Below are 15,408 nucleotides of genomic sequence, written 5' to 3' on the forward strand. Positions count from 1 at the left end.
ATGTCATTGTTGAAATTGATAAAACTCTATAAAAACCCACTGAGCAAGAAATGAAAAAAATTTTTTTCTAGAAAATGTACCCTGAAATAAGGATTTTTTCTTTTTTTTTTTAAGTACTGACCTATTTTCTACAGTGAGTTAGAAGACCACAGGACGGTGACAAACAGAAACATGTTATTTGTTGTGTACCAGTATTTTAAATGTATCATTTAAAATGTGGTTTTGTCAAAAAAAAATACTTTTGACATGAGATATTAGGTCTTCATATGTCCTGTGTATCTCAGATTTCCATGTGAAATCTTAATAATAAGAAGATTTGTCTTCTATAACCAGATAAATTTGTGGCATTTATCCTAAGGTCTGAAAACCAGCTTAGATCATCTGATTTACGCACCGGTCGCAAGTGGTGTTCCCGGGGGCTCAGCGCTGGGGCCGGTTCTATTTAACATCTTCATCAACGACCTGGACGAGGGGAATCGAGTGGACCCTCAGTGAGTTTACAGACGACACCAGGTTGGGCAGGAGCGTTCATCCGCTGGAGCGTAGGAAGGCTGTACAGAGGGATCTGGGCAGGCTGGATCGACGGGCCGAGGCCAATGGTATGAGGTTCAACAGGGCCAAGTGACGGGTCCTGCACTTGGGTGACACCAACCCCATGCAGAGATACAGGCTTGGGGCAGAGCGGCTGGAGAGCTGCCTGGCAGAAAAGGACGTGGGGGTCTTGGTCGTCTGCTGTCGGAATACGAGCCAGCAGTGTGCCCAGGTGGCCCAGAGGGCCAGCAGCATCCTGGCCTGTGTCAGGAACAGTGTGGTGAGCAGGACTAGGGAAGTGATAGTCCCCCTGTACTGGACACTGGTGAGGCCCCACCTCGAGGGCTGTGTCCAGTTTTGGGCCCCTCACCACAAAAAAAGACATGGAGGGGCTGGAGCGTGTCCAGAGAAGGGCGACGGAGCTGGTGAGGGGTCTGGAGCACAAGTCCTGTGAGGAGCGGCTGAGGGAGCTGGGGGTGTTCAGCCTGGAGAAGAGGAGGCTGAGGGGAGACCTTCTCGCTCTCTACAGCTCCCTGAAAGGAGGGGGTAGCCAGGGGGGGTCGGGCTCTTCTCCCAAGGAACAGGCGATGGGACAAGAGGAAATGGCCTCAAGTTGCACCAGGGGAGGGTTAGGATGGATATTAGGAAAAATTTTTACACTGAAAGTATTATTAAGCTTTGGACCAGGCTGCCCAGGGAAGTGGTGGAATCACCATTCCTAGAAGTATTTAAGAGACGGGTAGACGTGGTGCTGAGGGACATGGGTTAGTGGTGGTTTTGTCAGAGTTAGGTTGATGGTTGGACTCAGTGATCTTACAGGTTTTTTCCAACCTAGCCAATTCTATGATCCTATCTTGTGAATCACCAGGAGTAGCAGGGGGTTTGCAGATGAAGTCCATTCTGTTCTCCTCTCTCCTCCAGGCCACTGTCAGTTGTGGCCAGCCCTAGCTCTGTTGTGGGAACAGAAATTGTGTACAGATCAGTCACACATGCAGGTTTTATACAGGAAGCTTTTGTCTTCATTCTTTTTAAAACCAGATTTGCAATATTTTATTTTTTTTTTTGTCTCATGTGTAGTGATTTGTATACTTGAGATCATTCTGCTTGGAGATGGCATGTCCTAAAGTGTCCAAGTTGCTTAAGAGCTGGTTTCCTTTTAGAAGAGACTTGAGTGCAACTTGTTGTCTGCAATCTATATTTTTACTGAAAGGTGGTCTTAGGTCCTGAGCGTGTCCCATGCTTGCAGGTCTGCTGCCTGCTGCGTCCCCTTGTCAGGGGGCAGATCCCTTCAGGGGACAGAGTGAAATTGCAGGGCTCGCTCGTGTCCGTAATCTTACCTTTGAACTAGCCTAAGGCGAGGTAATCTTGGATCCTAACTGCTTGTTGTAGCTCGTCCATAAAAGTGACTCTTCTGGGGTTTGGTTTTGTTTTTTTTTTTCTAAAAAGACATGGATTGAAATCCCATAATAATTTGTAACGTTGGTTTGCACATTTGAAGTATAGGAGACTCCCATTAGCACAATTCCTTAGAGTGTAGTAGCTTTCAAACGTGCAGTTCTCAAATTTTCAAAGTTAAAATTACTTTGCTTTCTTACAATAATTTAAACGTTCCTGACTGTAATTACCGAGCAAAAAGATACTGAAAAAAAATCCAAGCGAAATGTGCCCAAACCAAGGACTGGCAACGTAAAAATTTCCAAAGCAGAAATGAGTCATATAAAATTAACTTTCTTAAGAACTGCTAGGGCCTGTTATTGCAGCTATCGCTGTCAGCATTTTCAAGTTAAACACCGTTTACAATAATTTTATTTCACATAAAATTCAACTATGAGCTTAAATGCAAATGCCCCAATAATAGTTTTTGTCTTGGTAAAGCTTTGTGTTTTATTTCTTTCAGAGGCAATTATAATGTCTGGGGAAATGTAATGCAAAAATATATTATTGATGAAAACTTGAATTTGTAAAAAAAGTAGGCAAAGTGAATACTAGGTTAGCATACCGGCTGTTGGTTATGAGGATAAACGAGAAAAGGGAAAAATTAAGATGTTCAACGGACAGTTTGGAGTGGGTTGATTGCTCTGCGAGAAGGGGGGTTGCTGCTAACCCCCCCAGGTGCCGCTGGGCCTGAGGGGGCCGGGGACTTCGATGGGGGACTTCACCCAGGATGCACTGGCGGCTGCAGTTCAAACCAGACCGTGCCTGAAACACAGGGCTAAAATGTCTTCTTTTGCAGGAAACTTACTCCTCCTCCTTGTAAGTGCATCCCTTTTGAATGTGTTTTGTTTGCTGTAAGTGTGTAACGTCTCCGAAACAGGGATAAGAACCGCAGCACTGAGGGACGCTGGGTGTCAGCTGGGCTTTCCCCACCCCATCAGCTCTCGTGGCTCCCCGGGAAGCCAAGGAGGAGATGCTGGAGCTGGGTAGCAGCTCCAGCTGCAGGGACAGGAGGAGCGGGGGGCTTTGGGCAGGGCTGGGGAGGACAGGGCTGCTGTGGAGGAGCAGGGCCCGGCGGGACGGGGATGGCCGGGAGCTCAGGCAGAGGTGTGGGGAGGAGGTTGGGGCAGGAGAGGGCCGGCGGTGGGGCTGCGGCCTAGCGCAAGTGAGCAAAGGCGTAGGGCGTCATTTCTTCCCCTTGCACCTTGTTTAAGAGCAGTGGGTAGACGCACATACACGACACATCCCTCCTGGTGCTCAGAGTCCTGTTTCTCCATCCGCTTTTTTGCTTTTAGAAACACGGCAATCGTGTCCAGTGCCCTCCCCCAGGAGAACAGCGGGGCCTGAGTGTGGAGCCCAAAGGAAGGATGAGTGATTAATTCGTGGACTAAGGAACTGGTGTGTGTATGGCGGGGGGTTGGGCTTCTCCCTCCTTGTTTGAGACAGTTGTTCTGATGTTTGCAAATGAGTGTGGTAAGGAGTGAGCAGCTAGAAAACTGATCTGGAGGGAAAAGCCATTCTGAGGGAAAACAGAAGCAAAGCAAAGGCAGCAATGCAGCAAGTACCACAAGAAATGCACAGGCTTCCTAACAGAGCCATTTATACTGATCTGATTACACTGCAGTTTTAATAAACCTCTTAGGTAGGCTATGTACGTATCACAGATGCTGTTAGCTACTAGAAGTTCAGTAAATATTTCTGAGTTCTGTGTCAGGCAAATAGGTACTTGCAAACTAAACATGTCTGAGGATGGAAAAGATCTGTGTTAGCAATACATGCCCAGCACATTAGAGACCAGCTGAGTCTGCCTCATCTCTATGTGATAGCTGTCTGCTGGGTGACAAGGAGCTGCCTAACAATTCTTCTTTCCCTCGGCCCCAGGACTTAGAGGTTCTGAAAAGGCAGTAGGCAAATACATCTGTGTGTCCCCCTGTGCGCCTGGATGGCCCAGGATATTCTAGCTCCAGCGGCTGACGCATTTGATCACTGCTTTGACAGGCAAGTTAACTCTTCCTTCCAACTGGCCATCACTGTTTGCAAGTCTTATCAATCAAGGTGGATTATAGACCCTGTTCTTGTCAGGTAGTCAACCTTTGTGTTAATGGTATCCTGGTCCACACGGCCATTCCTGATATAATAAAATAGAGACCTTATTGCAGCCTTCCAGTACCTAAAGGGGCTACAGGAAATCTGGGGAGGGACTCTTTTCAGGGAGAGTAGTGATAGGACCAGGTGTAACAATTTTAAACTGGAAGAGGGGAGATTGGATTAGTTATTAGGAAGAAATTCTTTGCTGTGAGGGCGGTGAGCCCCTGGCCCAGGTTGCCCAGAGAAGCTGTGGCTGCCCCATCCCTGGAGGGGTTCAAGGCCAGGTTGGACGGGGCTTGGAGCAACCTGGGCTGGTGGGAGGTGTCCCTGCCCAGGGCAGGGGGCGGCACTGGGTGTGAATGTGAACAACTGTTTTGTTCATATGGTTTCATACAGTGGTTGTACAGAGTGACAAGGAACTTAGTTGTCCTACTACAGCTGCACTGGTTGCCCGGCCCATATCCCAAACACGAGGGAAGGGAGAAATCATTACTGCAGAAAATAAAGGAAGCGATGATGGAAATATCAGATTATTTTTTAATTACAGTGTAGTGTAATGTTGCTGTTGACAAGGGCATCATAATCTCTTCTGCAAACAACTTTTGTCGGGGATTTATAACTCCAAAGAAATTTGTCTAGGCGTGAAACTTGGCATCATCTTATTTAACAAAGTACTAAACTGTTTTCATATACACTTTAAAGCCTTGTATGTGTGGTGGGTGTTGATTTCCGCAATAAGTGCAGCTATTTGCCCTTCAAAGAGGTGACATTACATCTGCTTTGGGGGTTTGCCTAGGGGCAAAAAGATTACAAGGACTTAAAGCAAACACCCTCTGTATAGAGGATACCAGAAGAAAATCAAAGTGAAAGAACCTTTAAAATGAGATTAGCCAACAAGCCTGGATTTCTGGTTTTGTGACTACACAAAGAAGCCGCAATGCCTTTAGTACAGTTCCTGGGTAGAGCGTGGTGCCTTTTCAGTAATGAAGACTAAATGGCCCAAGAAGGCATTTGCTATGGGCAGCATGTGAACGCTTGCCACTCTTCCTGCTGTGAATGAGCCTGCTAATTGTCTCTGCTATTTAGGAACTGGATTAAATAACTACAGCACTGGTCACAAAGAATTTACTGTAATATATTCGTATTGGTCTTTCCTTGTTAGTTTCCTAAAATGTTTGTATAAGCTGTTGGGGAGGTATTAGAGAGTGGCACAGATACAGATGTAACACCTTTCATGTGGTCTGTTTTATATAGTTTTCAGAGGCTTCATCGATAAGGGATTGAATCAGGAAAGCTATCACAAAAAGCGTTTCTGGTTGTTTCCTAACAAGGTGTACCTATCGGGATGTAAATGCGTTATTTTTAAGATCAAAGAATAGGTAGATAGTTTTGAAATGGGCTCGTTAAAGCAATAATGATCTGATAAAGCTGACTTTCCTGATTTCTGGTGTACAGTTAATTGAAAGGACATTTAGCGTTAATTTGCTACCTCTCTACAAATGTTCTCTCCACAAGTATAGAAATGCACATCAACTTTATTGGTCTTATGCTTGGTTCTGTCCAGTATTCCAGAGTTTATGATCCCCTTTGCTGTCCCTACAGGATGGGTTTAAAGCTCACTCGGTGCGCATTCAGACTTCTGGCACTTCGCAGTTGCTCTTTTATCTTTATAATAAAACATGTATTTAACAACAATTAAATGTTGAAGCAGCTTGCTGGCAGATGGAATGGATTTCCTATCTCCTGAAGTTTTCAAAAGTGTCTTTCAAAAATATGTTCATTTTATGGTCTGTCTTATAGAGAAGACTGAACTAGAGTATCATAGTGATTTTTCTTGACTTCATGGTTTATCCGTAGTTCTATTTTCTATTTTTTTTGTTATTCTCTGTGTGGTGTTTTCTTTATCTTTCTAATTCCTACCTAAAATACATTTAATACATAATCTTTAAGTCACTTCTACTTCCTTAACCATCCAAATACTAAATATAGAACTGGTGATATAGATTATGTGGCACAAATGATTTGTGCCTTGAGAATCAGGAGATGCCCTTCTAAAATCGGTGACGGCATAGTTAAATACACTGCGGGCCCTAATCTCAGATACTTGAATAAGTCGTGCTGTGTCCTTACACTCAAATAACGAATTTAGCAATAGTAGTAGAAAAAGTGAAGACGTTAAATGGGGTTACTCTTGCATTCTTTCCGTTCTTTAACTAAAGCACGTGTGTTGCTAAGAGGATCCCATACACCAAAGATGGGTCTCGAATATAAAACTGAATTGAATATTGATTTTTATTTTAGTTCATTCAGTTGTTTGGGTTTTTTTTCCTGGAGTAAGGTAACTGGTTTTGGTGCTTTGTATGAAAATTGAATTGCAGAGATACTAAGCTGTGGAGTGTGGTTACTTCTCATCTGCATTAACAACCATTTAAAGAAATTTCATGAGATTTTTTATTATATGCTTATGTGTAGATTTAAATGACCTTTATTAATACACTCCATTGAACAATAACATACACTTTTAAAATGTCATAAATACAGAGAAAGCTTAATTACTGTGAATATGCAGTGGTCACCATTTATAAGCGCAGCAAGATTAACATTTGCCATGCAGCTGCATCTGAAAAACTGCCTTAATGCCTTTTCTATGCGTAATATTTGTAGTAATCAGTTAAGGGTTTATTTATTTAGCTAAAGCTGTTTGTATGACTAGTAATTCTTGAGTCAAAATTATGTATTTATGGAATACAGTAATGATTTATTTTGTCCTTAAAGGACAAAACACTCGCCTTTAAATTAATTTCTATTAAAAAGCAGTATGAAATGGACTTGGAAAGGTGAGGTTATTGGGCAATTGTTATTATCTACTTGTGACCTCCATCACTGATGTTTTGCAAATTAATCCCTCCACCCACAGAACAGGAGGAGACAGGGTGAAAAGGGCAGATAAATAGTTTGAAAATTGTTTAGCTCAACTTTCCAAAGAGTATTAATAAATCACTTGATGTCCAGTTGGTGCTTGGTAAGAAGCTTAGTGCACCGGGGATCGGTTCTGGGGCCGATACTACTAAACATCTTCCTTAACAACCTGGTTGAGGAGGCAGTGAGCTCCCTTGAGAAATCTCATGGTGATGCCCAGCTGTGGGGGGTGGGGGAAGAGGTTGACCTGCCGGATTGTAGAGCTACACTCCAGAGGGACCTTCACAAACCTGAGGGCAGCTTTTCTCACTAATTGGAGGTGCTTTAGTTTAGCTCACTCTAAACTCCGTTGCTTCTACTCCATATGGAAAAATCTGCCCTATGGGCAGAGCATTGATTTGCAAAGTATATGCAATAGCTACACTCGAAACGCGTACCTCAAGTTACGGGCTCTCTTGACTGTTCCTAGACTGCCTGACAGTTATGGGCAAGGGATATTTATACGGCTGTACAAGGAAATAGGACCTGAAAATTGGTATCATATAGAGGAAGACAGTCTGTCAGTGGACAATAGGCTGTTTCATTATATCAGTGCTTTCTAACGTTTTGCTCTCTCTGAAGAGAGCTTCAAAAAGCTAAATTCTACTTTGCCATTAGAGTAGGTTCATCTATTATGTGCCCTCAATAATGTTATCTGGAAGTAAGTCTGAGAGAAAGAAAACGCCTTAAGATGTAAAACTGGAGGGATAATGTAGTGTTGTAGGTGTCAGTCTGATATCCATCACTGCGAGAGGTTTCATAGCTTCATCTTCATTTTATTCTAATTGATGAGCGAGTCTGATGTTTGAAAAGCCCTAAATTACAGATGCTTATGTGATGGAGTAGCTATTGTCAAGGTATGGAGGGAAATGGCACCCTATTGTTGCAGTCTGTTAAAAATGATTTGTTGAAAATTGACTTTGAATGTTTGTACTGGAGGTCAGAGTTCCCTTTAGAGGGCTCATACTTCCATAGAACTATCTAGAAGCGCCGCAGATACGCCTTGCTGTTAAAGGAATGATTTTGATATAAATACTTACCTGGCAGTGCTTTTGATTCATTAAAATGGCAAAAATAAGTGGAGCAAAGCAGCTGGGACAATTTCTAAGTAAATTCATCAGTCATTCAGGAACTATGCATTTAAAATACCTCTAAATAATAGAATGTTCCATCTAAATGGAGGCCTTTTATTGATGTGTAAGTACAGTGTCACCCTGAAATTTCCTTTTTAACTTATCTTTTCCTTGTGTTTAGAATCAGATCAGGCAAGCTATATTATTTCTACTTTTTCAACTTTATTTTAACAGCATTATTTTAACAGCATTATTTTGTATGGTGTGTGAAATGAAATTGATACACACAGTTGTTAAGCTTTAAAATTACTTTCAGGTAGCAAATAATTGTTTTGGAAACTCTGTGCCTTTGCTCAATTTTTTAATATTATCTGGGGGACTGACAAAATAATAGGGTAACTTTTGTGTTTTGCCATTGTCAGTTGAAAAATCCCCTTTATTCATATTCTTACAATATGTTGTAATCCTTTATAAATATCTTCTTTCCGCTCTGACGATGTTCATGAAACTGCTCATCCTATAAAAGAAGACAGAACGATGGAAACAGAGAGAAATAGTGAGAACCCAGTTTTTGCTTTTTATTAGACATGTTTGGTTCTCCCAGGTTTGCAAAGAATAAATAATTTATTTATGTAGACATAAGGAAACAAACATTTATTTATTATTTTTTTAAATTTTGTTTTAATAGATAAAAAGATGGCTTATCACAAAGTGAATGCAGACCAGAGAGCACAGGGGCACTCTCCGTACCTTGACAACGATGAGCTCCAAGCCACAGCGCTGGAACTGGAATGGGACATGGAAAAAGAGCTGGAGGAGCCTGGCTTTGACCATTTCCGACTGGGCGGTGCGGTCCAGCATCACCTGGGAAACTCGCAGAGCCCCGACCTTGATCTCGAGCCCATCCAGCCATCATCTTCTCCAAAGGGAAGATTCCAGCGGCTTCAGGAAGACCCCGACTACATCTCACACTATACGAGACAAGCACCAAAGAGCAACCGCTGCAATTTTTTTCGGATACTGAAAGTATTTTGCACTGCTTTGATTTTATTTATTTTTGGAATTGTGATAGGATATTATGCACGCAAGAAATGCCCTTCTCTCCCAACGTCTCAAGAACCAAATAACCTTCATATCTACCATGAAATTCTCAAGGAAATCAAAGCTGAAAATATTCAACGGATTTACAGGTATGTACCTTCACACGTTTTTGTCTAAATGCAGAGTGCCAATTTTAAGACTTCTTGTGGGGTTTTTTTTATGTGGAATCTTATTTGCAAACCTTGACTTTATCTTCATGTTCAGTTTTCTCATAACGCTTGGGAAGCTTTCATAAACCTATACAAAACTACAGTAATTTTTAGCAATGTGAAGTTTGATTTTTTGCTCTGATAACACTGTAGCTAAATATATTAAAATTATCTTTAATGTACATGGATCAAAAAACATAGATAATTCAAAGTGAATAGAAATATAGACAATAGACAAGCTGTCCTAGACTCAGTTGATTGTCAAGTAACTATGTCAAAAAGCAGGATTTTAGATGGTGTTTTGTAATATTTGGTACTTTAAGAAATCCCCATGTAGTGTCTTGCAAATAAATGAATCCTGGCTTTTGTTTTTCAATCTACACGGTGAAGTAAACCTTTAGTCTGCATGGGTGGGTTTAGGAGGGGAAAAATTGATCTCTGAAAGACTGTGATTTTTTTATTTTTTTTTTTCTCTTTAGTACCTGTTTTATGACTATAAGATGTTCTAAAATATCTACTGTCTGGGTTTGGTTTTTGGTCTGCCTTTTGTTTTTTTATCCATGTGGAATTTTTTCACTGCTTTGAAAGTTTCTATAACACATTTGTGTCGGAGTATAATCACTTTTCTGTAGCAGTGAATGTGGAAGAAACTAGGTTTTCCTGCCAACTTTTGAAAGTTATTTCTATATGGGACGGGCAGATGAGCTTGTTTCTGGCTTCTGGAACTGCAAGTTCCTTTTTATGGTAAAGGAAACGCAATGCAGATTTTTTTTGAACCGTAGCTGTTCAGTAGCAGCAGAACTTACATACGCTACCTGAGGTTGGAAAGGATTGTTGTCATGGACATCCAAAGAGTTGTTCTTGAGTAAATCAGAAACACATTGAAAGTAACCACAGGAGTCTTCTATCATAATTTGTCTTTTATTATATTTGCTAAAGCAAACCTAAAATCCTGAAGTTGTTAGTACCATGTTTTGAGCCAATACTGTTACTAAATTCAAGGGAAAAAGTATGTATGAAGGTTTTAATGTCAGTTTTCATGCGCAGAATTGACACTACTATATACAAATCTGATTTTTTTCATAGTGGGAAAGGGTATAGGTGATGAAAAATGTTGGCTCTGGTAAAAAATTAACCTCTTTGTCTTCTCAGATAGTAAATTGAACCAAATTCTGTCGTTAGGCTTAGTCATGAACAAAGTATTGGAATAAACTAGGCCCTACTGATTGGGTATTACACAAATTACAGCAAATTGTGGAGAACTCTGTCAGTCTCAGGATAATTCTCCAATTCTTTGTGTTCAGGGACTGGGAATCATTTGCCATTTTATTATTTCAAAGAGTGGTTTAAAAACATCCCTCTTCAAACTCTTCATCACTTCACAAAGTATTTCAGCTAGCTATTCAGATATTGGTGAGAATCTGGACTTCAGGTAAAAGGAATTACATGAATACTTTTGTAACTTAAAAATCTTACGTAGTTGCTATCCTTTAATTAACATAATTCTTAGCATTTGGTTAACTTGGTAATTTTTTTTCTACCTAATAGCATGATTTCAACAAATGTAATCAAGTATTAATTCATCTACCTATCAATTCTGTATATTAATATATAATCAGTGCTTTTAGTATACTGCATTACCCACAAGGTTTTTCTTAACCCAACATTTTGATCTGAGACAGCTTTTATCTCATCTTGTGTTGAGTTGCTTTCCCTCAACATCTGTTTGGCAAGAGTCAGAGCCGCCGCAATGAAACCCGTGTCTATGTAGCCTCACAAATATAGAACACGCAACATATGTTGCTTGGGGAAAAAAAAAAAGCCCAAACCTGACAAAATCAATATTTGCTATTGTAAGACTTCTTTCAATATAATATACTTTGAGTTACTATGAGTAAGTGGCAGCTGCTTAGCTTGCAATTTCTAAATGTTACTGAGAATGACGTTAATTTAATTTTCTTCGTTTACTACTTAGATCAGGCTCAATAATGCTAAGGGATTTTGCTAACAGTTCTGGTAAAGGACTTAGAAGACAAACGTATAAAAGACACAGCAGGGCCAGTCATATCGCGCAAGCAGACATCACCTTAACGTGCTTGGGGGTCTGGGGTGGGAACTCCCTATTGGGATGAAATCTGCTCAGGCAGACAAAGCTTTGAGGGTTGGGACCCTCTGGGCTTCTAAAGAGGCTGTGGAAGTGCACAGGGAAACTTGAGTTGATTTTGCTGGGATTCGGACTGGATTCTGTGCGAGTTGAAGGAAGCCTCTCTGCCAGTCTGTGTTAGGAATGGAGAATCATGTAGGATAACAGCAGTTTGTCTGCACGGTTTGCTGAAATGGGAGATGCAGGCGTTCCTGTCCACCTTCTCCAGTGGAGGCTCTTGGTAGGAGCTCGTGTGTTGGTCTTCCGTCGGTCCTTTACTGGCCATCTACACCAGCCAGGTCCACGCTACACATTTTTCACAGTAGATGTACTAGGAGTCAGTAGGTAAGACAAGTCAACGTTGGCTTTTATTCCTTCAACTTGGCAGCTTGCTTCCCATAAAACATCAATGCTACAGAAACTCAGTACAGTTTAGCATGGTTGTAATTACTGGCCTTGTCCAAGTTGCCTAATTAATGATAAAGCCTAAGTAAAGATTATCTCTGTAAGCCTTTTTGAACCCCCACCCTCTGTAGGGAAGTGCTTATAGTGTTGACAATAAAAAGCAGAAATTGGTTTTCTCCTGATGTTTCAGAGATTTCAAGAGGACTTAGGTTGTCAGAGGTGCCTGAGAAAGGGGGAAAGCTGTCACCACAAAAAACATGAAGAGTTTTCCTTACCCTGCACTTGGTGTTTTACGTGCTGGCAAAAATTAGGACAAATATTGTTAATAGTATTCAATCAGTAAATCTTACATTTTTAGGAGTGTGAATGCTAAATTTTCTCATCTAAATATTCATTAGAGAAGCAACCTGCTCCGTAGTACGGGCAGAGTCAGAACTGGTAAAAAAAAAAGACAGAATTCTGCAAACATCACTGAGCTGATAGGAATCTAGTAGTATTCTGTCTGTGCCATGAATATGACTTCTCTTCAGTTTTCTCTTGGAAGATAAATGGAAAGGTTTTAGTTCAAGTCTGGTGTAACTTAGCTCCCACAAGCCTTCAGGGTGAACATAAAAAGGGCGTAAATCCCACATCCAAAAGAGACCAGGTGGAAGTTGAGATACAGAATACCTCAGGCACTGTTTAAAATTATATCCGTAACCAGCAGAATGTACCGGAGCAACACAGATGGACAAAGCTGGTAAAATTTATAGGCTGGAAGTAGGCTATCTTCTGGGACAGCGAGGTTGAGACTCCACGGCAAGACTGAGTTCTCGGAGCCCTTTTAGAGCGAGCGTGTCGAGGGCATAGCTGGAGAGAAGTCACCTGTGCTTGGAGTCCGCGGTCTTGCTCCCTGTGGAATGTGTCCGCGGCTCTGCAATATAATTGTTAGAATAGGAAAAGTCCTGTTTTCAAACGTGATGAATGCATTTAGATGTGTAGGTCTCTAAAGTTTGTAATAAATGCTTAAAGTCATAAGAGGTAGACTTTCAAAAATACAGAAACACCCAACAATTTTGCTAAGCACACTGTTGAACTCTCAAAAGTAAACGAGCCCAATAGTCAATGAAAACTGATGGTTTTTAAGCTACTTCTTAAAATGGTATTCAATTTTCTAAAATCACTTTAAGTGCATTTGAAAATTCAGCTGTTTTTTACTTTTTGCTGTATATAAGAAGTGAGGTGCTAAAGTTGTGTATCTTCATCCTGGTGTTGTGCATCTGCTAGATGCAGGTTAGCTATGCAATAAGTAGAATATTTTTTTTTTTTTTCTTCCCCAAAAGAAAGACGAGTGTGCCGTTTGTGCTGTGTAGTGTTCCCTCTGCCTCCTGGCTGATTTTTTTCTTGCTGTACCTTCAGGACACGACAAGGGAAAAAATCTGAGACGCGCTGGTCTGGAGTTAGAGGGAGCATTGTCACTGACTTCGAGGTTACTGTCACCAACTGCCAAGGTTTTGGTCATCATATATGTCGCTAAGCTTTTATATTTTCGAATAGTAAACAGTTGAGTTTTGTGCAAAATGAACTTCAGGTGTTTTCAGTTAAGGTTTGAGTTGAATATTGTTAACAAAATCTAAAGGGACAAGGTAATGAAAGCACAAAAAGTAGCAAAAATACAGTCTCTTTAAAGACCTATAATATTGTAATAACTACTGCTCTCCAATTTGTCATCTTTTTCTTGAAGAAAATACATTGTGTTGCATGTTTAACAGTGCAGAGCATTTCAATAGGGGAAATTTGAAAGGTGGTATTTTTATTTTATTTTATATGAAATTATTTCAATTTTGCCTTTCCAAAACCATGTAAAAATTAAACAGTCCTAATTTGTTTTGAGAACTTGGGGCCATCATATTTATTTTAAAATTTTGAGGTTGACTTCTGTAAATTAAACTGCTAAACAAAGATTCATGTTGAATAGTAAGTGTAATGAAAAATGGACAGTTGCGTTGATGTCGATGGTAATTCTAGCTATGCCTTATTTATCAGAATAGTTAATTCTCTCAAATGCTATTTTTAAAATTCTAATACTCCTGTACGGTTGGTGAAAGGAATTACACAGTATGTCTTGGTTACTGTCAGATTCACGGTCCTCTTGGATGCATTTCTCCATGATTAAGACTGAGGAGCCACAGACAGACGAGTCTTTGCTTTGCTCTTCATCCAGTCTGTGGAGCAGCTCCTACATTTCAGCTCTGCTTTTCATCCTGTATATTCTCACTCAAATGCTTTCTTCGCTATCGGTTTTTCACCCCTTCAAGCTATAGGGAGGTTTAAATCCCTTTGTAATACATCTCGTTGTAACTAACTGTCCTTTGGAGGCATATCTGTTCCTCCTTCCAGCTGGTAATATCACCTGCAGAAGCTCACAAATCCATCTCTGGCAAGAATTGATTTGTCACTGGTGCCTGGTGCCATCCATAACTTAAGCTTAATTCTTCAAAGGGCTTTGGGGGAGTAGACAGCAACTGCTCTCCTGTGCGGTTGTGGCCAAAGAAAGAAAAGTGCCTACGCAGTGCGAAAAGGACTTGTTTTTTCTGAAAGTGAGAAACTTCCAGACCCAAGTGTTGCTTGTTCCTGATCAGTTATAATCAGTATCCTTAAAAACCTGCAGCTTCACACCTTTTTGTTGGGTCAAGCCTGTGAAACACAGACCTAGCAAGCAAAGAGAGCCCCTTTGGAACTTCTTGGAAGATTTTGGTTCCAGAGATTTGGACTGGATTAAATTTACAGGCTGCTGCTTGGCAAAATGGACTTTGCTGTCCCAGGAGTGAGAAATCAGGGCAGGAGCAGAGCCTCTTGTTCCAAAGGAAGGGTACGAGGAGAGAAAGGAGAGCTCTGGTGACTGCCTCTCTTAGGAAAGACCTGTTTTGTCCCTACTCTTGTTAACGTCCTCTGTTAATTAATAGCTACATACTGACCTCTATATGGCCGATGGCAGCAGTCTGCTGGCCTAGACCACTGCTCACTACTGCTCTTTGTGTCCTCTGTACACGAGCAAATTCTGTTTTTTGTCATGCCAACAGCTGAAAAATGCATTGCATAAAGGAAGTCTCTGTGGGAACTCGTCCTGTTCCCTCCTCTGTATCAATCTCAGATGTTTATTGTGTTGCCACAGAAAATGCAAGTGTTGAATATAGTTCGACTGAGTCTGAAGTCCTGCCCACTACATCTTTAGAAATGGATGTTGGCACTTCCCTGGGTAAGCAGGAGCTAAGCAAGCTCTGTAGGTTTGTTTCATTCCCACACTCTGGGTAATCACTTGGGATTCTCTTTATTCACATGATAATTTTCAATGTCTATTTATAAGTTCAAAGCCCCTTTTGAAAGGAGATAAGAGTAATGTCAAACAAGTGAAAGGTTCCCCCTTATCCTCCTGCTGCCTCCCTAGCGCAGAATGGCTCTGAGAACACGGGGAGGTGTCTTTTGTGGAAGAAAGATGGCCCGCGTGACCCGAGCAGTGTCTGTGGAACAGTGGCTCGATAAATTT

General features: G+C 41.1%; 1 protein-coding gene across 4 annotated transcripts in view; it reads left to right on the forward strand.

The window, feature by feature from the left end:
• Positions 1-15,408, forward strand: part of NAALADL2 (N-acetylated alpha-linked acidic dipeptidase like 2) — a 477,589-nt gene that overhangs the window by 195,628 nt on the left and 266,553 nt on the right. For all 4 annotated transcript variants that reach the window (XM_063339333.1, XM_063339332.1, XM_063339330.1 and 1 more), the window contains one exon: positions 8,773-9,274. In XM_063339333.1, coding sequence (XP_063195403.1) covers positions 8,781-9,274 — 494 coding nt within the window. In that variant the 5' untranslated portion in view covers positions 8,773-8,780. The remainder of the gene's footprint in view (positions 1-8,772; positions 9,275-15,408) is intronic.

Source organism: Chroicocephalus ridibundus, chromosome 6, assembly GCF_963924245.1.
Source record: "Chroicocephalus ridibundus chromosome 6, bChrRid1.1, whole genome shotgun sequence".
Lineage (NCBI taxonomy): Eukaryota > Metazoa > Chordata > Aves > Charadriiformes > Laridae > Chroicocephalus > Chroicocephalus ridibundus.